The 27,444-nt window shown below is 35.4% G+C and overlaps 1 protein-coding gene across 1 annotated transcript in view; it reads right to left on the reverse strand.

Moving 5' to 3' along the window:
• The window catches only part of LOC148946187 (uncharacterized), a 221,695-nt gene that overhangs the window by 150,859 nt on the left and 43,392 nt on the right, over window positions 1-27,444 (reverse strand). The window contains exon 3 of the mRNA XM_089097628.1: window positions 14,273-14,337. Coding sequence (XP_088953754.1) covers window positions 14,273-14,337 — 65 coding nt within the window. The remainder of the gene's footprint in view (window positions 1-14,272; window positions 14,338-27,444) is intronic.

A 27,444-nucleotide genomic window follows, 5' to 3' on the forward strand; every position in this document is an offset into this window, starting at 1 on the left:
ACACCACCTGTGACTGCTAGTCAAAAGCGAAGACGAATTGATTCGCCCGCCAGTGTGCAAAAGGGGAGTGGATATTACACTACATGTCTACGCTCAAAATGTATGAAGTTTTGAAAGGTGTCTATGAAAATATTGGCGAAGCGGGGAGTTTAAGTTCCCACAAAACGCTTTCCAAAGCTGTCTCCGGCACCACCACATTGAAAAGAGCAAACGAGTCTATAGAGAATGAACCAAGTTACACACTGCATTGAAATCACAGGCTTCGCTGCAAATATTATTATCCGATTACGGCCTTTTTCCCTCTGCTTGGAATGTACATGGATTTTTAAACTTAAGGAAAACGTACAAAGTCTCAAACTCCCCCATACAAAATATATTCTAATGACAACCCGCATATTTAGATAAGATCCCTCCGGCATTCCATTAAGATCAAAGAGAGTTTATAACGGTACTCGTACACTTTACATACTTCTTGGACTGGATTCGTACAGAAAAATTCAATTGGATCGCGGTAGTGACTTTGTTAATCCATATATGAAAAAGATTCTTTTGAAATATAATAAAACACTTTATCATAGTCCCAGCCCGATAAAGGCTCTATTGGCTGAACAATTAATAAGAACACTTCGTCTATTAATTTCAAGATATTGTACCCTGAAAAATACACCGGCTTTTATTCATGATTTAGATAAAATCATGCAGATATACAACCATTGACCTCATCGATCTCTGTCCAACTCAAGCCCTCGAGATGTTCACTACAATCAAAATACTCTTGATGCCTTTCTAAGGCAATACTCCACTGGTAATGAGAAAAAAAATGTGAAGAAGAAATTCATTGTTGGTAATACTTTTCTAATTAATAAACCCAGCACTATTTTTTAAAAGAGGAATTATTTATGGAGCACTTAACTTTTTAAAGTGTCCAAAATCCTGGACACCGAGCCCACGACATATCGACTGCGAGACATAAAAAATGATGAGATTCTCGGCGGTTTTTATGAATATGAACTACAAAAAGTTAGAAACACTAGGGAAATTTATCAAACTGAAAAGATATTAAAGAGTTGTACACACCATCGCAAGAGACTGTTGTTGGTTCGCTGGCTAGGATACAACTCAGATTTTAATTCTTGAGTCAGTACTGAAGATATTGACAATACCCAATGATTTCTATTTGACTTTCATGTCCAATGTTTCTGATCCTCTTTACAATGACTTTAATATAAAAGGTGATTTTTGGACGAAACTCTCCCCCACCATCAAATTCGATGGAAAGTATGAAGTGGCTATTGTCGACTGTATTCTCAAAAATACCTACGACATCCTGGGAAATGATCGTAAATAGGATATTAAAATTAGACCATATGATTGGCCACTACCACCAACAGGTGATCAAGAACAAATTCAAAAGATCAATTGGTCGGATTATCCATACATTGAATTACCCTATGAGGAATTCGCCTGTATGAGTGATTTACGTAGTTTAATTAATAATAGAATTTCCGCTCGTAAAACGGGGGCTTTTCATTTCAACTTTTCAAAGGAGGAGTGCAAGATCTAAATTAGTTCACCTATTACCAGAGAAAATGTTATTATCAACGATAAACTACAGGAGTTTCTTAGCTTTAAGCTCAATATAATCAACAGCAAAAGTGCCGGAAATACGAATTTCATTTTTTGCTTACTATCCACATGCCTTTTTCATGAGCACTTGTATATTTCTATATGCTTCATTTGTGGAAACATTACAGATTAGAAATTCCAAATTTTCCCTCCTACGAGTTCTTGAACGAAAAACCAATCAAGAACATATTCACCACTACAATATAAAGCATCTTCAGTATATTCCCGTACAAACGTCCTATTTGGAACTCTATCAGTTAACACTAAGAACCAAATTTGGTGATCCCCTAGCAATTTCAAAAGGTTTGGCAGTGATTACATGTCATTTTCGACCCATCGTTCAAAAGCACGATGTCTAATAAAAAAGTGGTATGCACTTGTCCTGTTATTGACTGCTATGTTAATACTTTTGGACCGAGACAGCAGGGTAATGGACTGAACTACTACAAAGGGCAATCGTCAATGTCTGGCTACTGTCTGGGTAGTTGGTTTGCTAAGCTGTTTCGCTCTTAACCACCACTGTCTAGAAAATATCTTGTACCGGATGCGACAGATTTTGCATCCTCTACACTATACGATTGGGGCTCTGGTAAGGATTTTAAAAAAAGTACTTCGGAAAATCTTAGGTCCAGTGCGCGAACCCTTGGCGAGAGATTAAAACAAAATGGTAAAGGTTTAAAAAGGTCAAGAAATAACGCATCACTCATCAGTCTCCACTCAGGTCGGAAACGAAAGACATCATCCCTTTTGTCACAGAAAAGAAGGAAAAAGCCAATAAGTTCTGTAACCAGAAGTCCCAGAAAGAATAGAATTGTTTGATCGAAACTAGATTTCTTCTCCTAAAATGTCCTACCTACCGCATAAGGATTCTCAACCTTCAATCACCGCCTCATTGAATCTATTCAATGCTGAACATGTTGATGTGAGTGTCAAGCATGGATACTATTAACAATTTTATCCACAGCAACCCCTCTCCGATAATATCCACTTTAAAATTTATTCCAATGAAGACTGCTTTATGAACATGTCTTCAACATTTATAGATTTGCAAATGAAAGTCCTTAAATCTTATAATACAATGACAATTCGGGGTGATTGAATATCCTATGAAAATTGTATACTACATAATTTATTTCGTCAAATCAGTGTCTACATCAATGGCACACTGGTGAGCACAAGCAACAATATCTCAAATTATACTAGCTATATGCAATTCATGCTGATGACACCCAAGTCATACGAGGAATTGAGAGGCATCTCCAATGAATATGAATATATTACTAATACTGATAGTACAGATGCACTTAAAAATGCTACAACTAGTGAATTACATCTGGTTGGAAAAATATATCATGAAATATTTAATATACCCTAATGGCTGCCACCCAATGTTAAAGTGGATATAAAACTGACGCTTGCACCCTCCAATTTCATATTGAGAAAGGAACTTGCTGCCAATCCTGATGTAAGTCTCTCCCTCGCCTAGGCAATACTTCCTGTGCGCAAACAACCGTTCATGAGTTCTGTTGCTTTGGCTTTGGAAAAACTGAGAGCCAATGGACCCAATATTAAACTACTTGGTCCTCATCCCAGCCCAAATCCACTTCTTATTTCTTGGGGGTCATAAGCAGTTTCCGTTTCTTCCTGTATAAATTGCGTTAGTCCGTCTCCCCTTGCGCTTGCCGGTGTACTGTGCGCCAGTGCACATGTGTGATTTACCAACAGTAATATTAAAGTCAAGATGTTTGGGAGTTAATTCATTGTTTGTACATTCATCGGTACCAACATCACTAATATATACGTTGACTGATACAATAGACCATTGTACGAGTTGACCATGCAAACCCTAGATCATGACTCTCAACTATTTGAAAATGGTATAACCGAAGATATGTTTGCTAAAACACATGGTATCATTGTACTGGATTTGTCGGGTACACAGGATTTGAGTTTAGTTCGTACGGGGAGTGTTCATTTAGAGTTTACATTTTACTACCCATTGGCTGAGAGTATTGCACTAATCTCACTAAATCAATATGAAAACTATTGTGAAATCACTCCCGAAGGCAGTGTTCTACTAGACTTGGTGCCATGACCACCAGTAAAATAATCAATGTATTTAATATGGACACCTACATGTCCCAGTACAAATCCTATTGTCTGACCTCGGACTATCTTGGAAAAATTCAAAGTCTCAACAATACCTTGATTATTGTTATTAGCAGTCCCTTGACTGTGCTGACGGGTCATTGGTTGTGCATCTATCAAACAGTGAACACGATTGAATTTTTTGATCCTCTTGGTCTACCCTATACATTCTACACACCACACACCAGCAACTAAATTGAGAGCAGTGGGAAAACTATTATTCAAAATCGGAAGAGGGTTGCAGGATCTAACGACTAAAAGCTGTGGCTTCCATGCACTACTATATTTTGTGTTCCGAAGTCACGGCTATACTTACAAGCAGTTTCTCCACATTTATGTTGACAATCTACGTCTGAATGACTTTCTAGTGGAAAATATCCTCTCAGACCTATATAGTATTGATTTCAGTGCCCTAAGAGTAAAGTGCTTAAAAAATGTTTGTGAATTTGTTTATTAATAAAATGCATATATATATACAACAATGTCTTTAAATCTTCACTTTAGATTTCTTCGATGTATAGGCAACTATCGTGAACCACTAATGCTGGTAAATCATTTGAACTCACTGTACATTGACTTTGATTGACTGCAAAGTCAGGGTCACATTTTCTACAGTACAATGTAACTTCACTCTTGTCATATCTCTTTGTATAGTCAATGATACTATTTGCACTCAGATTATGAAATTCACGAGTTTCAATCTGTCTATTTGAAGCAATATTACAAACAATGTTTTCAAATGGTGAATTACATTCGGTAACTGCCAAATAAAAATCACTTGGTTTATAGTCATAGTAGGTGGTGTCATCGCAACGATGACGTAGAAACCAAATTGTCTTGTTACCCCAACAGTTGAATCTTAGACCAGATTCCTCTTACCAGAATAATTTAAATCCTCGACGATACCATTCTCGTAGAAATAAACTGAAATCACGTTTGGGATTCTTTCCAATCATAGCAGGGTAAGTATTCTCCCACTGATCACATTTATCATAGTGACAGTTGGAGCACAGGTGCCCTCTAGGATGAGAGTCACACACCTCCTCAAGACATGAATTACATCCTTTAATTTGTACTGCATAGCCTCTATGTAATTTACAAGGATTACATAATTTACACTTTTCACTATAGTCATCAATAATTGTACAATTCTCACATTGATTCCAACTGCCAAGAGTGTACATGCACAATGGACATATATAGAAAATTTTTCGGTTTCCGATGTCAACTCACTCCCAGCTAAAACTAAACTGATCGTCCTCGCTCGATAAATTAAATGAGAGGAAAAGGGGGGAGAGGAGTAGCTCTGTGCCGTTTCATCTTTCAAATAATGGGGAGAGCCATCTACGATGAATCCATTGACAATGTTTTCAAAATTATATCCACTATATCATTCTGCATTGTTCCAATTAATATATCAATAAATTGACTATAAGTATTTGAGTCACATTTTAAAAGTTTCATACAATAGTCCAATGGGGGAGAATCACTCCTCATTATATTGTCAATTGTTCCCGGACAAGAGAATATCCCGCGTTTAAGAGATAACTCGAGAAAATCATCATCCAAAATCAAATGTTTTTCCATAAACACTAGATTTGATCTAATTCTCTCTTTCTCAAATTTATTCATTTTTCAATCCTTTCACTCCGACTGCTGACTCTAGACTGACCCTGATTCGTTAGCCCTAACCAGAAAAGAAAGAGAACATTTTTGATTTCGAAACAATTTTATTGAATAATTATAACAACATCAATAATACAGAGCATGTACAATTAGCGATACTGTTTATTGTCTTCGATATATTTCACTAATGCACTTAAAGCACATAGAAGTCTATTCAAATGTGCTATATCAACTTTAGCGGCGAAACATAATTGATCCTCCATTTTAAATTTGCTCAGGGATATCACATATCTTGCATATACTGCATCCCATTCCAGACAAAGACGTGATCATTTCGTAATTTCCACCGCAATGTTTGGTGCTCTTGTACTATTATCATCAACTCCACTATCAACCTCTAATGGGGTAAAAATTCCACTCATCGCCATCACAAATATATATCCAAATGAGTAAAGTCAAACTGTTCTTCTTCTCACTCCTTGAATTCTATTCACATACTAATAAAACTCTAGCAAAAATCCTTTCCTAATATTCACACCGTCGCTAATAAGTAAACAAGTCCGCTTTGTGTATGAGAATGAAACACACGATCTAACTGTTTCCGTGAAACTTACAAACTTGGACTTGAACAACAACCTCAAGTACAATTCCTTTATCATACTTCAAGCAGACATGAAAAACATTAACAAGATAGAACAGTTCAAGTCACACTCAATGAAAACAGACATAAATAAGACAAAGTTCATGTTTTTCAAATTCTCACTGACAAAACCATAAACCACGTGGTGGGGTCACGAGTTATATATAGGTATCTACTTGTGAAAGACAAGTAACGGTTGTTATTAGTCGGTTTACGGTAAATTGAAAACGCTAGTTCGTTATTATTTCTATGGATCAATATCTAGAAACGGTAACTTATTCTCTGTTTCCTTTTCAATTGTAAAAATTAATTCTCCTCCCAGATTATTTAAATGTTCCAAAAAACCTTCAATTTCTGATTCCCCGTAATTCCAAATAGCTAAAATACTATCCATATATATGCCCCAAAATTTAGTTTTTAAAAAATATGTTTCTATAGCTAAATTTTCTAAATACTCTACATAAATATTTGCTAACAACGGACTTAAAGGCCCTCCCATTGCTAATTCCCTGATTTGATGGTAAAATTTATCTCTAAACGTGAAATAATTAGTATACCTGCTACTTACTCTGACTTAATTTAATATAGTTTCCAGTTCAATTCCCGAAGATAATTCTTCTATCTCATTTTTTCGTTCCTCAAGTTTTTTGGATAAAATACTAAACGATTTATCAAAAGGAATATAAGTATACATGGATTTTATATCAAAACTGAAAAATCTAGATTCTTCTGATATTTCTACACTTATAAGTTAATCTTTTAAAAATTCCGAGTTTCTCATACACAAATTTTGGAGATATAATAATGGTTTAAGTGTCATTTCTGCCCATTTATCGATTTTTACCGTTGGTGAATTGGCTGTTGAAACAATAGGTCTTAAGGGGATACCTGTTTTATGTATTTTTGGCAAACCTTATATTCTAGGGCTAACTGATCCCCTTGGAAAGAACTTGTGATACATCTGGGATGTGATACTTCCATTTGTTTTAAGGTCTTCTAAATCTTTTCTTAATCTTTTAACATACAATTCAGTTGGGTCCGAGTTAAGTTTTGTATATGTTGAAGTATCACTTAGAATTGTTTCTATTTTACTATCATAATCATCTTTTTCTAGGATTACTACTGTATTGCTCTTATCCGCTTTCGTTATTATTAGAGAATCATCTTTTTTTAAATCTTTTAAAACTTTAATATCTTTGTTCTTAACTTTCTTGATAACTACCAAAATCTGTTAAAATATTCACTACCCCTAGTCTTAACTCATCTACATTATTTATATCTTTTGGAAACTTATGAATCCCTGTTTCAATCTTTACAATAATTTCCTCTATCGGTACATTTTTAGGAATTAGTGCAAATTTTATACCTCTTTCAAGGATTTCCTTTTGTTCTTTGGTTAACTCCTTTTTGCTTAAATTAATCACCCCAGGGCCTGGGAAATAATTGATTTCTCAAATAATTGAAAAAAGGAAAAAAAAGTTGACGGAACCAAAAATATTAGAAGAAGATGGGTCAAATCAAGAAACAAATTACATAACTTTGCCTTTTATCCCAATATTATCAAAAAAATTAATAATATAATTAAAAAAAAATAATATAAATAAATCATTTAAATCAGGACATCATATAAGCTCGTTGTTAAATAAAGGGAAAGACAAGGTACCGAGAAATTTGCAAAAGGGAGCGTAGAAAATTCCATGTTCTTGTGGTAAATTTTATGTGGAAAGAGCGCAACAGATTTTAGAAAATAGGCTAGAGCAACACAAGAATGCAATATATGGCGCTCTAAAACAAAACAAAACACCAGAAAAATTTGAGTCAGCTGTTGCAGAACATCTTTATAATTTTCCTCATCACAGAATTTTATTTGATCAAACAAAAATAGTAGATACGTCTGTAGGACTTTTACAAGGCTTCAGGGAAATTATAGAAATAAAAGAGATAATATATGGGGGTATTAGTATCAATAGAGATGAAGGGGATTTTAGGATCAATTCGATTTATAATAGTTTAATTAAAAAGCAGGTAACATTTTCAACCAGTACTATTTTTGATAATAGTTCGGATACGAATGATGACCTTGCGGACAAAGATCAGACTGGGTTAAATGCTGGGAGAGGTAAACGAACTGCAGCTAAGTTTGCAAGCAAACGAATCTGTTCAATTTATAATTCAAACATTGGGTGATGAACCTATGAGATCTATGTAGGGGTCATGGGCCGGCGATTAGCTGACCTTTTTTGGTTTTGTTTAAGTATAAATATATTCTCATTTTTTGATAGATGTCAATTTATATTCTGTGAGAAGGTGTGTCAATATAAACACTCGATTGTATACGTCTGTGAATTGAGTTTGTTTATTTAAAATGTGAATTTTCTTTCCCTATTTATGTACATTTTTTCTTTTGTTTTGTTTAGTATGTTTTTTATATTTATGTAAGAATTTTTTTTTCGTTGAGAAAGGCTCCTGTATGTGGGGCCGAAATATTCGGAATATTTGTGTTCAATTAAATGTGTTGTATTCACTGCTTTATAAAAATTAAAACCCGTTTTTCTCGTTTAATTTTTTGTAAATGGAAAAGCAGTGTGGTCTAAGAAATTATTTACGAACAGACCTCCAACTCAATACGTCGCTCTTTACGCTGAAGTTTTTCAGTACTTTTGAAAAAGCTTCTGATTTTGAGGAGGGGAATTCACGTAGAGGATGGAATTGTCCAGGGTAATTTCCCGAAAAGCAAGCTTTTCTCATATACAGATAATTTCTGTTCGTTTTAAGTTTTAATGTTGCTCCTTACTTTCAATACAAAAACTTGTTTTCTTTTTAATTTAATTCTCTTAGGATCAGAAAAATACGTGAGTAGCCTATGGTAAATAAAAGACTAATTAAATTTTCCCAATAGTCTTTCCCAGACCACGACATAGATAAATTTTAAGACGCAATTATAATTCTCTCTAAAAAAAAAAAAGACTCAAGCAAGCTCAGTTTTCAGATAAGCCCTAGTTTTAGAATTCCATAACTGCTGAGAATATTAAGCAAGCAAAAAATCAATTTATTGAAGCTTGTTTTGTATATATATATATATAAGTTTCAGCTTCATTCTATTCTTTCGTAAGAAGAACTTTGTTTTTTAAATTAACTTTTGCTCCTTTTAATTTTTTTTAAACATTTAAACCTTATAAAAAGATCTTTATTTAATTTTTGTTAATTAAAACTAATCAGTCAAAATGATTTTTTGTTTACTTCTTACCTTCCTTAATGTTTCTTACAAGATGTGCGCAACATCACCACATAGCCAAAGAGCCCGAGAGGTATGTTGCCACCAGTATTTTTGAGAATTTTCACATAAAACTATCATTTTCATGAAAATGAAAATAACTGAAGGACACTTTTTCTTAATATGTGGTTTTTTTTTTCAAAAAGCGTCTTTTAGTTGTCGCTTACCACAAGGGGCTGGGAGGTGTGCAAGATGGAGGATTGTAAACCTCCTATAAGGAGATTTTGTGGTAAGAAATGGCAGAAATCGCTACTTTGCCGTGGCACGATTTCTTTTGTTAGTTAAAAAAAGACAGTAAGACATTGGGATTTCCTTTCAAAGGAGGCCTGTCCCAGAACTCTACAACCACTGGTTCAACGTGATCACTCTAGAAATGAAAAAAAAGGAGAAAGAAAAATGAACAGACCAGTGCCTTCTTTAAAAAAAAAAAAAAAAATTAATATTCCTATCTGTTCAAGGCAAGGGACTTTAATTCTCCCCTATAAAGTTTTCGGCCATAAGATTCTTTCGATATTTTTTGGCGATTTTGTATTATTTCCATCTGTCGCTATTCTATTTCGAGATTCCCATAAATTCATATTGGCAATAAACTTTTGCTATTAACCAAAATAATAGTAACCATTCCTGAATCAGCATTGAATGATTTTTTTTTTCTTGTCAGTAAACAGAAGTTTTCAAACCGCGCTTATAAGCTTCCCGTGACAATTGGTCGGTGTTCACTCTTAACTCGGTTGAAGCTATCGCTGCAACCATTATACGTCAAAAAACATGTACTTGAAAAGGGATTTCCCCTTACACAATTAAAGAAGATATAATTAAAGTTAATACAAATATAGGTGGACTATTAACGAACTTATATAAAAATAAAATCAAACGACGAAAACTAAAGGTTATCAAATAGAGTTTATTAGGGTAATATTACCCCGAATGTAAATAAACATTTCCTCACTAAAATAAGAACTCATACTGGGGAAAAAAAGAAAGCAGATTAATCTAGTCCTTTTCGCAGAATTATCAATGTTGTTAATAAACAAAAGATGTTTAAAAACGTGTTCGGCATGTTACAAGTATTGCAAGTCTGTCTGTTCCTACAGACAAATAATAAACCCTAACGTTCAGCTACTCAGTTATAAGCCCAAAAGATACGATCCTTAGCAATATAGCTCTGTATAAAGCAATACAATCTGTTTTGGGTTAGGTTTCATAGATGTTCAGAGTATTTTGTCCCGGAATTTGTTTGATTATCGGAATTGTGTTAATTTGATTGTTTTTTTCTTTTTCTGTTTATTTGTTTGTTGTGTCCTACATCTGTTGTTGGTTTGATGGGAAATTAGATAATTTATTCATCCATTCAATTATATATCAGCAGTAAACCTCTTCAAGAGTAGATGCTTGAAAAAGAGTTAGACAGTATAATATATATCCTGTGCTGTATGCAGCATCAGCTTTTCTGAAACAGTAGGCTACAGACAAGATGTAAAAGTTTCACAAGTTCATTTCCACCAAAAACGCCAAAACGAGTGTCACCTAACTTACATATAAACACATCAGAATAAAATGGCGGCTCATCGAAAATGTTGTCACTAGTGTATGATTAAAAACACTTATTTTTACGAAGTCATCGCCAATCAAAAAGCTTTCTAAGCGAATGACTCAAGAACTTGCAGTCCTTCTTCGAAGTAACCCTTTTCAGTCTCAAAACTAAATAGCTTTATCTAGTCTCTACTTCAATGTGGAGTGATGCTCTACTGCGCAATACGGAACCAGGGGTTCAATTTCCATTGCCATAAGGTTGGGTGGGAGGTCCTTGTAAAACAACCGAGAAACTGAAACGTCAGTTTGACGTCATGTGCTCCATCAAAGGCTGTGGGGGATCTTCATTTTTGGCCGAATTCTTCAAATTCGGCCACCTTCCTTTTTGGATAAACTTTTTTTTTTATCGTTAGCTTTTATTGCCTTGTTTTATTAAGCAATGAAATACAAGCCATTTAATCAGGTTGTATTGTTTTGCTTTGGCCAAACTTTTATACAAGTTATCTTCTCGTTTTATTTGTTTTAATACAATAAGTTGACGTGCCAACAACCCACAGTTAAAACCATTATTCAAATTTCAAATAAATAATAATTTTGTTAAATAATTTCGTTAAGCTTTTTGAAATTCACCTTCCTTTTTTTTACTTGTAGTAGGCTATAATTATAAGGTAATTTAAGAGCTACCCGCATTTAAACTATGGTTCTAATTTTAAGCAAAGTAGTTTGACTGGTAGTCTGCTAAAAGTCTATGCTATAAGCATATCAAACAGTTCGTGGTAACGAACTGTAAAGGAGCGACCCGGATCAATGGTAACCGAAACTCTAAAAAACGGAATTTTGATACCAATAGATACATAAAAAGAATCAAATTTTAATTCTGATTTCAAATATATAAGTTTCATCAAGTTTGTTCTTACTCATCAAAAGTTACGCGCCTAAGAAAATTTCGCTGATTTTAGAAAAAAGTGGAAAAGACCCCCCAAAAATTATAGAACCTTAATGAAAACCACACCATCATATTCAGCGTACCATAGAACTCTACTGCAGAGGTTTCAAGCTCCTATCTACAAAAATATGGAATTGTCCATTTTTTGCCAGAAGAGAGATCATGAATGCATGTTTATTTGTTTTTTTTCCCCAGGGATAATCGTATTGACCTAATGGTCCTACAATATCTTAGGAGGGCTCATTGGAACGGAAATTAAAAGTTCTAGTGCCCTTTTTAAGTGACCAAAAAAAATGGAGGGCAACTAGGCCCCCTCCCACGCTCATTTTTTCCCAAAGTCATCTGATCAAAATTTTGAGATAGCCATTTTGTTCAGCATAGTTGAAAATCTAATAAATATGTCTTTTATGATGACTTAATCCCCCACAGTTCCCAGGGAAAGGGCTGCAAGTTATGAACTTTGCCCATTGTTTACATATAGTATTGGTTATTGGGAACTATACAGACATTTTCAAGAAGGATTTTTTTCTGGTGGGGGGGGGGGCTAGATGAGGGGGTTACTTGGGAGAATCTTTCCGTGGAGGATGTTTCCTTGGGGTAAGGGACATTTCTATGAAGGGGGCACCAGATTTCCCAGCATTATTTAAAAAACGATCAGAAATTAAATAAAAAAAAACAAGTTTTTTCAACTGAAAGTAAAAAGCAACATTAGAACTTAAAACGAACAGAAATTATTATGTATATGAGGGGGTTCGCCCCCTAGTCAATACCTCGCTCTTTACGCTACAGTTTTTTTAGTGATTTGAAAAGAGCTATCTATTCTAGTTAAACGGCCTTTGTGATTCAGGGGTTTGTGATTTAAACAAAATTTTAACTTTAGCGTAAAGAGCATGGTATTGACTAAGGGGAGAACCCTCTCATATTTGTAAAAACATATACGTAATAAAAAAAACATAAAAAAAGCGATACGGCTCAATAGTAATCGAAACTTTAAAAAACGGAATTTTCATGTCAATAAATGTACCAAAAGAATGGGCTTATATTGCTGATTCTAAATATACAAATTTTATTAAGTTTAGTATTACTCATCAAAGGTTCCCCTACAAGTGAAAGAATTTTTATGAAAATCACACCGTCAGATTCAGCGTAGCAGAAAACCCTATTACATTGGTTTCAAGCTCATATCTGCAAAAATGTGCAACTTTGTATTTTTTGCCAGAAGAGATCACGGATGTGTGTTTTTTTTTTGTTTTTTTTTTAAGAGGTAATCGTACCAACCCCGTGGTCCTACAACATCAAGAGAGAGCTCATTCGAACGGAAATTAAAAGTTATAGTGCCCTTTTCAGAGACCAAAAATGCTGGAGGGTAACTTGGCCCCCTCCCACGCCCTTTTTTTCCCAATTTCGTCTGATTCACAAGGGAACAAATTTTTTTGTACTTTCATCAGAGATATTTATTATAATTAACGGCCTTTGTGAATAAGGAGTCATTCTTAAAGAATTGGAACACGATTTGAATTTAACGTAAAGAGCGAGGTATTGACTAGGGGGCGAACCCCATAATATACGTAATAAAAATATACGAATATAGAAATTCGTTACGTAAGTTAATTTGTAAATTACGCCTGAACCAAATTTAGAGAAAGCCATTTAGCAAAAGAAAAGTAAAATTAACATGCAAATTTTGTTTTACTCATTCAATGACGGTGAGCCAAAATAAAAGCTGCATTAACTAAAAAACGATCAGAAATTAAATAAAAAAACAAGTTTTTTAAACTGAAAGTAAGGAGCGACATTAAAACTTAAAACGAACAGAAATTATTCCGTATATGAAAGGGGATGTCCCCTCTTCAACGCCTCGCTCTTTACGCTAAAGTTTGTTATTGTTTAAAAAAATAAAGTTGTGGGAAAGTCAAACTTTATCGTAAAGAGCGAGGCGTTGAGGAGGGGACATCTCCTTTCATATACGGAATAATTTCTGTTCGTTTTAAGTTTTAATGTCGCTCCTTACTTTCAGTTTAAAAAACTTGTTTTTTTTTATTTAATACAATAGTAAAGTGGCACTGGAGACGTCAAATTTTTCATTGCCTAAAAGTAAATTTCATAAGTGAACCATCTTTAGGCATAAACTAAAATCTGCTGAAAAGTTCACATTTCGCAAAGACAACTTAAGGATAACCTTACTAGGAAACGCTAAGAAAATCAAAAGGTAGATAGCACACTTATAAGTTAGTGTGGATGAAAAGGTAGTGTGTTGATAACAGAAGTATTATCTTATATTTATTTATCTACCTAAATATAGCAGGCAAATCTGTCGACTTTGCATGCTTTCATACAAAACAGCCCTTAATGAGAGACTAGCACAACTACCGCTCCCCAAACAAGAACTTATAAAGATTAAAGTCGAAACGCTTATGATGTGAACTGGATTTCTTAATAATTTATAAAGAAACAATAACTGAAAAAGTGGAATTCATACCTCTCTCAAGTTCATAGCCTATATGAAAGAGCGATAATTGGTTCATCTCATAGACGAAGTAGACCCTGAAAGAGAAAACTGTTTAGCAAGAGAAAGCTATTAAGTTCGTCTTATTAGTGGCTGTTGCGGCATGTATCTTAGCAACATTTACACGTTGCTTATGTCTTGTAATGATGGTTACTAGGGATAAACGTTTAAAGCAAATTATTTCAATTAAATATAGGCTTAGTATATCTTTGTGTGTGATTGGGGGGGGGAGGATAATCTGAGTAAATCTTTCAATAATTGTTTCGATTGTCTTAATAGTCAACTATAAATAATTTAAATTACTTGAGTTTAATAGCCAATGTCACGGGGAGGATATGCGGTGGGTAATTTCAGAAAGGGGTAATTGTATGACACTCGAAGAAATAGGAAAATACTTTTGGTGGTTAAAGCAAAAGATCAGTCCATATTTGTGTCTGAAATCTAGCGATAGTGAGGATCTAAACCATTTTATACGCAATTATAGGGAGTTTGAGGATTTGAGGCATGAAGTCTCAGAATTAAGGTAAATGGGAAACGATTGGAATTTTGATTAGTAAAAGCCAACTAGATATTAGGAATGTGAGTAAGCAAGTCCGTGTGTTAATAAACCTCAAACTTTCGCAGAGAGCAACGAACCGGCAAGGTAAGGGAGGATGAGGAGTGTGAAAAGATAAGTACATGTATAACGGGGTTGAGTTGTTGCATTTTGTAATTTTTTTTCGTACTTTCTTTTTTTGTCGTTTTGAAAGACAGGGCTCACGTGACTCTAAAATTGGAGTGTATCATGTCACAAACTTAAATAAAATGATCGCTGAGTTACAATCTAATAGAGAAATTAGAGTAGCTAAACCACACAGAGAATTAACAAGAAAATAAATGTAGGCAACTTGGCACAATTATGAAGTTACCAAATGCTACCTCGCCTCCTCCTCCCCTTATACATACAGTATGTAATATAAGATAATCTGTTTTTATTACTGATGTTAAATATGTTACATTCATTAAGTTCAACGACACCCACTAGAATTCATTACTAAGAAAGCTGGAATAACGATGAAAAAACAGAGATCCCCCCTCCCCCCCATAAAAGGGACACAATCATGATGAAAATTAAACCACTGAATTCAAGATGTACGAGAGTCTATTTATGAAGATTAAAATCTTCTATATATAAAAACACGATTTGTTTAATGAAGGATGATGGCATCAAACTAGCGGTCATACGAGAGAGAGATAATTTGAGCAGAAATCTAAAGTTCTAGCGCCCTTTTAAAGTAAGGTACATTAGTTATCATCGAAAAAGCTAGTTACAATGCCCAGTATTTTTAGGTCATACTGCCATGCAGCGGGCATTTCTGCCCCAAACCTAGAGGCAGTCCACATGAAATGAAAGATTATTATAACAGTGTAAGGGGCTGCTGCTCCCAAGTCCTCACTCTATACCAGTGGTTCCCATTTGATTTTGAGCCATGCCGCACCTTGGCATTTCTAAAATAAAATTCTGATGCCCTCTTTTTTTAAAAAAAAGAAGCTAAAACTTTAGCGTACAGAGGGAGAGGTTTAGCTGTTGTAACTCTCTTCGTATAAAGGATAATCTAAGTTCATTTTTAAGTCCCTTACTTTCGAATTTTTTCCGATTTTACTATCGAATGAAAATTTTCTGCCAGCCACTTAGTTTTTATTGTTGTTATTATTTTCAAGTAAATTTTTCTTACTAAGAAAAATTTCTTAGTAAGGAAAGAACGATGTTGGCACAATGTATTATTTGTTTTTTTTTTTTCTTCCATACGAGGGCACTTCGTATCGAAGGAGTTGTCGAAAAAACTTCGAAAAGAGCTCATTCGATTGGAAATTGGAATGGCTAGTGCCCTTTTAAATAGTCAAAAGTGATTGGAAGGCAGCCAGCACCCCTTCCACGCCCACCATTTCCCCAAACACACCCAATCAAAATTTTGAGATAGCCATTTTGTTCAGCGTAGTTAATTTCCAGGTAGAAATTATATTTTTGAGGAGAACACTCCCCCCACAGCCTTCAGGGCAAGGGTCTTAAGTTATGCCCTTGGGGCATATAAGAACGATGTTGGCACAATGTATTATTTATTATTTTTTCCTTTAGACCAGGGCACTTCGTATCGAAGAAGTTGTCCTACAAACTTCTAAAAGAGCTCATTCAACTGGAAATTGGAGTGGCTTGTACCCTTTTTAATAGTCGAAAGTGATTGGAAGGCAACTAAGACGCCTTCCACGCCCACCATTTCCTGAAACACATCCAATCAAAATTTTTAGACAGGCATTTTGTTCAGCGTAGTTGATTTCCAGTTATAAATTATGTTTTTGAGGAGGACACTCCCCCACAACCCTCAGGGCAAGGGTTGTAAGTTATGCCCTGGTGGTATATAAGGCTTTTATAGAAAGCGTTGTCGTAGAAACTTCAAAAAAGGCTCATTCGATTGGAAATTCAAAGTGCTAGTGCCCTTTTTAATAGTCGAAAGTGATTAGAGGCAACTAACCCCCCTCTCACGCCCACCTTTTCCCCAAACACATCCAATCAAAATCTTGAAATAGCCATTTTGTTCAACGTAGTTGAAAGTTCTGGAAATTATACATTTGAGCGGGACACTCCCCCCACCCCAGCCCTCAGGGCAAGGGTCGTAAGTTATGCTCTGGGGGCATATAAGGTTCTTATAGAAAGCGTTGTCGTAGAAACTTCAAAAAGGGCTAATTCGATTGAAAATTGAAATGTTTAATGCCCTTTTTAAAAGTCGAAAGTGATTGGAAGGCAACTAGCACCCCTTCCACGCCCACCATTTCCCTAAACAAAACCAATCAAAATTTTGAGATAGCCATTTTGTTCAAAGCAGTTGAAAGTACTGGAAATTATACTTTTGAGCCGGAAAGTCCCCCACAGTCTTCAGGCCAAGGGTTATAAGTTGTGCCCTGTGGGCATATAAGGTATTTATTGAAATCTTTGTCGTAGAAACTTCAAAAAGGGCTCATTCGATTGGAAATTCAAAGGGCTAGTGCCCTTTTTAATTGTCGAAAGTGACTTGAGGGCAACTAACCTCCCTCTCACGCCCACCTTTTCCCAAACACATCCAATCAAAATTTTATAGATAGCCATTTATCCAACGTAGTTGAAAGTTTTGGAAATTAGGTCTTTAAGGATTAAAACCCCTCTCCCCCCTAGAGCCCCCAGGGTAAGGGTTGTAAGTTATGCCCTGGGGGCATATAAGGTTTTTGTAGAAAGCGATAGTGTAGAAACTTTAAAAAGGGCTCATTCAATTGGAACTTGAAAATGCTAGTGCCCTTTTTAATAGTCGAAAGTGATTGAAGGGCAACTAACTCCCCTCTCCCGCCCACCATTTCCACAAACACATCCAATCAAAATTTTGAGATATCTCTTTTGTTCTAAGTAGTTGAAAGTTTTAGAAATTAGGTCTTTTAGGATGATAACCCCCTCAGAGCCCTCAGTGCAAGGGTTGTAAGTTATGCCCTGGGGGCACAGTTTTGGAAATTAGGTCTTTGAGGATGACAACACCCCTCACAGCCCTTAGGGTAAGGATTGTAATTTATACCCTCGGGGCATATAAGGTGTTTATACAAAGCGTTGTGGTAGAAACTTAAAAAGGGCTCATTTGATTGGGAAGTGAAAGGCCTAGTGCCCTTTTTAATAGTCGAAAGTGATTGGAAGGCTTGACATTTATATAGTGAAGATCTATGTGGGTTCAATGTATTATTATTTTTTTATTTTTTTTACCAGGGCACTTCGTATCGAAGGAGTTGTCGTAGGAACTTCGAAAAGGGCTCATTCGATTGAAAATAGAAAGGGCTGATGCCCTTTTTAATAGTCGAATCTTATTGGAGGGCAACTACTCCCCGAACCACCCCCCCCTACCTAATCTCCCAGTAGGTTTAAAAAAAAAATGTTGCCTTAAAATTAAATCAAAATGCACAGTGTTGATGCTAATTCCCAAAAAGGCATCTCAGCAGTATCCCAAGAACGACTGAGGGTATTATGTTCGAACTTTCGGGGCTACTTCTGCTCTAAAAATTTAACCAAATCAATATAGCGTAAGTGTAACCAAGCTATCAAAGAAATTAACCAGATTTTTTTGCGAATGGTATCAAGTTTTCCATTTCAGGTCAACTAGACGAGGTATGAAACTAAATTAAACACTACTATTTTTTTTCCAGATTTTTAAAAGGGTGTATATTGTTAAAAATTGCTGAAAATTTTCTCCAGCATACAAACAGCAGGCCAAACTATAAAGTCTTAAAAAAACGAAAAGATTTAAAGTATTATTTAATTTTTCCATGAAAAGACTATGTCAATATAAAACGAACAGAAATTAACTAAAAAAAAAATCCCACAAAATACGTTTTTCAAAGAAAAGTAAAGAACTCCATTAAACCAAAAATGAGCAAATATAAAATCAAATAATCTATCAAGCCTGAAACTACCACAAATGTGTATCGATAAATAAATGAAACCCAAAACGAACAGAAATTACAACAAATAACCGAGTCAAACTCAAAACGAGCAGAAATTAACATGAGTTAGGCTGAAAACCCCTATGCCTTCCCAAGGCTAGAACATAATTTGCACTTTACTCAAAAAAATACAAATGAAGGTGTCTTGTCAGTTTAATATACATATACTGATATTTAGTAATCAAAATGTTAATATTATCTGATTTATTAAAGTTATAAAAGTAAAAACATTTATATTTTTCACTAAAGTGCAAATTATCTAGGACTAGAATCCGTGTATGAACAAGATCACGTGCCTCTTTCTAAACCAATCACAGAGCACTGACGGGAGTGACGCAACGAATATAGGATTTTCAGTATAGTTGATATTAGTTTGAGAATAGAATTCGAGAAGAGAACAGTTTGACTTTACTCGTTTATTTATTCATTGAGATATATTTGCAATAATGAGTGGAAAAGTTTACACTATTATAAGTTGATAGTGGAGTTGGTAGCAGCAGCAATGATTCAAGAGCACCAAACATTGCGGTAGAAATAACGAGAGGATCACGGCTTTGTCTTGAATGGGATGAAGTATATGCAAGATACGTGTAAATTTAAATTGGAGGACCAATTATGCTTCGCTACAAAAGTTGATATAGCAGATGTGAATAGACGTCAAAGTGCTTTACATGCAAGAGTGAAGTATATAGAGGACAATAAGTTATATCGGTAATTGCACATGTGTAATATATATTATTGTTGTAATTATACACACCAATAAAATTGTTTCGAAATCGAAAATGTTCCTTTCTTTTTGTTAGATTTTTTTTAGGTTATCGAATATTCTTGAAGTAGAACGAATCGCGGTTAGTCTTGAGTCCGCATTGAGAGTGTTAGGATTGAAAAATGAATAAATTTGAGAAAGAGAGAATTGCGTCAAATCTTGTGATTATGGAACAATATATAATTCTGGATGACGATTTTCTCGAGTTATCTCTTCAACGGAAGATATTCTCTCAGGGAACACTTGACAATATAATGAAAACTGATCCTCCCCCATTGGACTATTGTATGAAGCTTTTACGACGTGACTCAAATGCTTTTACTAAATTTATTGATATATTAATTATAACCAAGCAGAATAATATCGTGGATATACTTTTGAAAACATTGCCATAGATTCTATGTAGATGGCCCTCTCTTTGAAAAAGGTTATGTAACGTCTCAGAGATACTCCTCTCCTATCCCCCTCTGAATTTATTGAACGTGGATCAGTTTCTTTTTAGCTGTGAGAGAGTTGACATCAGAAACCAAAAAAATGTCCTATACATGTCCACTATGCATGTACACTCTTGGCAGTTGGTCATCATGTGAGAATTGTACAATTATTGATGAGTATAATGAAAAATGCAAATTATGCAATACCTGTAAATTACTTAGAGGATATGCAGTACAAATTAAAGGCTGTAATTCATGTCTTGAAGAGATTTGTGACTCTCACCCTAGAGCGCAACTGTGCTCCAATTGCCACTATGACAAATGTGATCAGTGGGAGAATACTTATCCTGGTATGACTGTAAAGAAACCCACGCAAAATTTTAGTGCATTTCCAAAAGACTGGTCCCGCTGTGGATTTAAATTATTTTGGAGGGAACGTTAATCTCTGCGACTCTGAAAAGGGAACAACAATACCAAATGGTTTTTACTTCGTCACTTTGACATAATTACCTAGCATTACAATTAACTTAAGTATAAGTATTTGGCAGTTGCAGAATGTGATTCACCATTTGAAAACACTGTATGTGATATTGCTTCAAATTGACAAATTGAAACACACGAATTTCACAATATGAATGCAAATAGTATCATTGACTATACAAAGAGATAAGATAAGAGTGAAGTTACATTGTACTGTAGAAAATGTGGCCCTGACTTTGCAGCCAATCAAGATCAATATACAGTGAAGTTAAATGATCTACCAGCATTAGTGGTTGTCGACAGTTGCCTATACACCGAAGAAGAAGAAATCTAAAGTGAAGATAAAAGACATTGTTGTTGTATATATACATTTTTTTATTAATAAACAAATTCACATACCTTTTTAAGCACTTTACTCGTAGGGCACTAAAATCAATATTATACAGATCTGAGACGATATTTTCCACCATAAAGTCGTTCAGACGTGGATTGTCTATATAAATGTTGAGAAACTGCTTGTAAGTATAGCCGCGACATCTGAACAAGAAATATAGTAGCGCATGGAAACCACAACTTTTAAACGTCAGATCCTGCACTCTCTCCCGATTTTGAATAATAGTTTCCCCACTGCTTTCAATATAGTTGTTGATGTGTGGAGTGTAGAATGTATATGGTAGGCCGAGAGGATCAAAAAATACAATCGGCTTCATTGTTTGAAAGATCACAACCAATGGCCAGTATTCACAGTCGACAGACTGCTATTAACAATGATTAGAGTATTGTTTGCACTTTGAATTTTTCCAAGGAAGCCCCAGGGTAGACAATAGGATCTATACTTGGACATGTAGGGGTCCATATTGAATACACTGATTATTTGAATGGTGCTCATGGTGCAAGGTCTAGTAGAACACTGCCTTCGCGAGTGATTTCCCAATAGGTTTCAAATTGATTTAATGAGATTAGTGCGATACTTTCAGGAAATGGGTCGGCAAATGTACGCTCTAAACGCGCACTCCCCGTTCGTACTATACTCATATCTTGAGTGCCAGACAGGTCTTGTACAATGATACCATGTTTTTTAGCGAGCATTTCTTCGCTTATACCATTTTCTAATAGTCGTGAATCATGATCTAGGGTTTGCATTGTCAACTCATACAATGTCCAATAGGATTTATCAAAAGATAGATTGTAGAGTGGGATTGCATTTACTTTGCAGACAAGGGATGAAAGACCAAATATCTCAAATTTATATGGGCAGCCAGTCCACGATCATACTGCACTAGCGCTTTTTACAAATGCCAATGCTAATTTTGATGGAATTTCGCCATTGATAAAGGATGAGTCGGTAAAGGTGCGTGATCCTGTGGCAATATGACGTTGATTGGTGATTGTACGAGGAACAAGTAGTTTAATATTATTTCCACAGGCTTTCAGTTTTTCCACTGCCAAAGCAACAGAACTCATAACCTGCTGCTTTCGTACATGTAGTATTGCCGAGGTGAGGTAGAGAGTTCCTTTTACTTCAGGATTGGCAGGAAGTTCCTTTCGTAAAATGAAATTGGATGGAGCAAGCGTCAATTTTATATCCACTTTAATATTTGGTGGTAGTCATTGGGGTATAATAAATATCTCATGATATATTTTTCCAACTAGATATAATTCACTAGTTGTAGCATTTTTAAGTGCATCTGTATTATCAGTATCAGTAATATATTCATATCCATTGGAGGTGCCTCTCAATTCCTTGTATGACTTGGGTGTAATCAACATGAACTGCATATAGCTTGTATATTTTGAGAGATTGTTGCTTGTGCTCATCAAAGTGCCATTTATGTAGACACTGATTTGACGAAATAATTTATGTAATATATAATTTTCATAGGATATTACATCAACACGAATTTGCATTCAATTGTCGGATTTCTTGACTATCATATGTAAATCTATAAATGTCGCAGACAGGTCCATAAAGTAGTCTTCATTGGAATAAATTTGAAAGTGGATATTATCGGAGAGCGGTTTTTGTGGATAAAATTGTCCATAGTATCCATGTTTTACACTAATATCAACATTTTCTGCATTGAATAGATTTAAAGATAAAGTGATTGAAAGTTGGGAATCCTTATGCGGTAAATATGCCACTGTTCAGTCTATGAGATGAAATCCAGTTTCAATCTAACAATTCTTTTCCTGGGGCTTCTTCTTCTTTTGATTGTACGTGTCGTCTTTTTCCTTCTTTTCTTTGAAAGGGGTGATGTCTTTCGTTTCTGACCTGAGTAGAGACTGATGATTGGTGTACTGTTTCTCGACATTTTTAAACCTTTTCCATTTTGTTGAGATTTTAATTGCTCGCCAAGGGTTCGCGCACTGGACCTAAGATTGTCCGAAGCACTTTTTTTTAAATCCTCGCAAGAGCTCCAGTCGTATAGTGTAGAGGATGTAATATCTGTCGCAGCCAATACAATCTATTTTTTAGCCAGAGGTAGTACAGAGCGAAACAGCTTAGCAAACCAACTGCCAGGACCATAGCCAGACATTGATGAACGACCTTTGTATTAGTCCATTCCATTGCCCAGTTGTCTTGGGTCAAGAGCATTAACATAGCAGTGAATATCAGGACAACTGAATACCACTTTTCTATCAGACATCTTGTTCTTGAACACCGACAACGATGGGTCGAAGATGGCATGCAATCACAGCAAAACCTTTTGAAATTGCTAGGTGATCACCTAATTCAGTTCTTAGTGTTAACTTGCAGAGTTCCAAATAGGAAGTGTTTACGGGCATATACTGAAGATGCTTTATGTTGTAATTATGAATATGATCTTGATTGGTTTTTCGTTCAAGAACTCGTAGGAGGAGGACATTGCTATTGCCAACTCTGAATGTTCTAACAAATGAAGCATAGAGAAATATACAAGTGTCCGTGGAGAAGGCTGGTGGGTAGTCAGCAAAAATAAAATTGGTGCTTCCGGCACTTTTACCACTGATTATATTAAGTATAAAGCCAATAACATCTTTTAGATTATCATTGAGAATAACATTTTCACTGGCAATGGGTGAACTAAAGTAGATCTTTGCCCTTTGAATAGTTGAAATGAAAGGCTCCTTTTTTACTACTGGAAATTACTATACTGATAAAAGGACTTAAACCGTTCATTCAGACGAATTCTTCGTATGATATTTCAATACATGGATAATCCATCCAATTGGTCATTTGAACTTTATGCTGTTTACTGTTAAGTCGTGGTGGCCAATCATAGGGTCTAATTTTCATATCCTATTTGCGATCTTTTCTCAGGATGTCATAGGTATTTTTGAGAATACAGTCGACAAGAGCCACTTCATACGTGCCGTCGAAGTTGATAGTGGGAGAGAGTTTCGTCCGAAAATCACTTGTTTAATTCAAATCATTGTAGAGAGGGTCGGAGGCATTGGAAATGAATGTCACATAGAAATCATTGGGCATTGTTAATGTCTTCAACTGCAACCCAAGAATCAAAATCAGAGTTGTATCCTAGCCAACGAACAAGCAACTGTCTCTTGTCCCTGTGAGTACGGCTCTTTAATATATTTTGAATTTGATAAATTTCATTACTGTTTCGGACTTTTTATAGTTCATATTCATAAAACCCATCCCAGGACCTCATCATCTTTGGTGTCTCGCAGCCGATATGTCGTGGGTTTGGTGTCTATGATTTTAGACACTTTGAAAACTTCAGTGCTCCATAAATGATTCCCCTTTTTAAAAATATTGCTGGTTCTATTAATTCGAACAGTATCGCCAAACTTGATTTTTTTCTTCACATTTTTTTTCACTGGAATATTGCTTAAGGAAAGTATCAAATGTATTTTCACTGCAATGAACTTTCTAAGGGCTAACATTGGACAGAGATCTATGTGGTCGTTGGTTATATATTTGGATGTTTTTTTCTAAATCATGAATAAAAGCAGCAGTATTTTTCAGCGTGCAATATCTCGAAATCAATAGATGAATTGTTCTTATCCATCGTTCAGCCAATGCAGCCTTTATCGGACTGTGAGTATGATATAGCTTTGTATTATATTTCAATAGAACCTCTTGCACATGAGGATTAACAAATTCGCTACCGCGGTCACTTTGAATTTTTCTATAGCAATCTTGTTCAAGAATACTTTCTAAAGCTTGAGCAACTTCAACGCCTCTCTCTGATCGCAATGGAATGACATATGTATAGCGACTAAAGACACTGATTGCCACTAGAATATATTTTTAGGGTGTATTGTACCGTCTTTGAATCTCATCTAGAGTTAAAAAATCCATTTGCATTATATGCAGAGGGTAAAAGGCTTTAGTTTGTCGACATTGTTTGCCACGAAGCCTACGATTCCGATGCAGAGTGTAACTCGGTTCATTTTCTAGATACTCTTTTGCAATTTTTAATTTGCTGCCACCTACGTCAGAGGAACTTTAGAAAGTTTTGCGGGGGAACTTAGACTTCCCACATTACCAATATTTTCATAGACATGTTTCTAAGCGTCATCCATTTTGAACGCAAACACGTAGTGTAATATCCACTACCCTTTTGAACACTGGAGGATGGTGCCTGTGATGGTGAGTTGATATCAATACGTCTTCGCTTTTGTCTAGCCGTCATCATTGGTGTTGTCAAATCATTACTGATGCTGCTAGGTGTGCTAGTAATTTCCAAGATTGATTTAAAATCTTCTTCTTCTTTTTTAAATGGCGTTGTTAGAGGATCGCTACCTATACTTAATTCTCTTAATTTCTTTAGAATTTGCTTATTACTAATAAGACTTTTGGGGAAGTTTGATGTATTTAGAAAGCTTTATAGATTATTGTCAAATGATAAAAGTCCTTTACGATTTGTAACTAAATCACAAATTAAATAAAGTAGATTATAACTTTTTCCCTGAATTATAATTCGTTTCCCAGTGCTATCAACTTGAACTTGATAATCATTATCTCCACTTTCCAAGATGAGATATGTTAATACTCTTTTACTCTGTTTCCGATACGTCAATGGCAATAGGTTTCCAATTGATGTAACTATTGAATTCAATTCCTTCACCTTTGATTGTGCTGTTGCTGCAGAACCTTGACACGTTTCCTATTTGGGGGGGGAGCTGATTTGTGTCGGCGACGGCGGAGGGTCTCTCACGATAAGGTCTATGTTTGTCCACGCGACGCAGTGCATCTTGTAGTAAAACTAGCTTTTTATCATCGGCAATATTTTCATCATTGATGAATTTGTTTAAATTGTCCTCAGTGTTCAACTGGTGAAAGGACAAGTTATATTGGAGTAAATTTATAGGGTTTAGCCATCTAGAGAAAACTGTTTACAAGTCCTGTGATTATTGGTAGTAAAAGTGTAAAAAAGCTACCGCCTACTTGAAGGTGACGCTTTCTTTTAAATTCTTTTCCTTGTTTTTTGCAAGCCAAGGCACGTACAGTGGAACGATGTTGCTTTGTCTGTTGTCTAACACCTTCTGACAAGTGTACATTTCCCTCAATTAAATTTAAACAAAGTTCAGATATTAGATTAATAGATTTTTTGTCAACACCATATTTGAGTTTGGCCTTCCTGAGTGGGGGTTTTGAAGTGCTTAGAACAGAAAATAAGTGTCTATTTTCGTGTAGTATCTTCAGTGTCATGATGACAACTAATAACCTTTTCTACTGTTCACCGGAAGATATACAGTAATTTCTTTTTCAAAAATATCTGCAACTACACGCAGATCCTCGGGTGTATTCTGATTTAGATCTAGCAAAATGTACCCATAGGGTTTATTTGTCGCCTGACTGTACGCTGAAAGTAGAAATTTGGGGGCACCGGGATATATTTGCTTATTGAGAGTTATTAGAGAACTTGAAGAATCACGAACAACTCGGTAGATAATATAGATGGTGCAGTTCAAAGCAAGGGTCCTCATACACTTGCTCTGATGAAACAGATTGTGTAGAACTATGGTTATGGAAATGTGTTCAGGATGAGAGCGAACTGTAAACAGTTTTAGAATTTCCTGTGAGAACTGTTCAATGGATTCAGCTATTCATCAATAATCAGCCATGAGTTTGGCTCAATTCTATTCAAAACGTCAAGTCCTCGCATGAACTGTATTGGCACGGATATAGTAGTGGCAATAGCTTTTATTTGCATACTATAGCAATGGTAAATGTTCTTCGGTTTTTACAAAATTATTTGATTGCACTCTTTAATTAATTTAGCTAAAAGTGTCGTGTTTTTCGGTATTAATAGATCGCAAATAAACTAACTAATTTCTGTTTTAAATTGATATACACTTCACCTGACAACATTTTGACTACTAATAACTGTAAACCATGCATGTCTAATGAATAAATAATAAGAATTTCCCCTTGGATCTACCTAGTACGTTATTCAATAGCAACAAGAACAACAAAAACATATTTTTTCTTTTATTAACAACACCTTTGGTACAACATCGGCAATAACAGAACAACAATTGTATATTTTTCATTTATTGACAAAAAAACAACTTAAATTACAACAAGAACAGCAAGAACAATAATAACAGCACAGTTGAACATATTTGTAGACTAAAATATGAGAAGACACTATTTACAACATCTAAAAGGTAAGAAACCCCCCTAAGGGACCCCCCCAAGGCCGCCCCCCTCCGGGGCCGAAGGCCAGCCTCGGGCGGAATCCCCCATCCCCCCGGAGCCGAAGGCCGGTGGCCGCGGGCAGGACCCTCAACCCCCCCGGGGCCAGAAAGGGCGGCCCACCGTGGCGGAAAAACAAACTCTGTATACAATAGCAGCTGCAGTAAAAGTTAAATGATGACGATAATGGCAATGGACTGAAGGTTATATTGAGAAATTGTTGTCCTCCCCCCACCCATCAAGTATTATTTTGAATTTAAATTAATTTATTCAGACCGAGTTGTTTTCGATAGTCCATACATTCAACTCGATGTGAAATTCAATAGTG

This window comes from Artemia sp. Qi Xiang Cuo, chromosome 12, assembly GCF_049724085.1.
Source record: "Artemia sp. Qi Xiang Cuo chromosome 12, ASM4972408v1, whole genome shotgun sequence".
Taxonomy (NCBI): Eukaryota; Metazoa; Arthropoda; class Branchiopoda; order Anostraca; family Artemiidae; genus Artemia; species Artemia sp. Qi Xiang Cuo.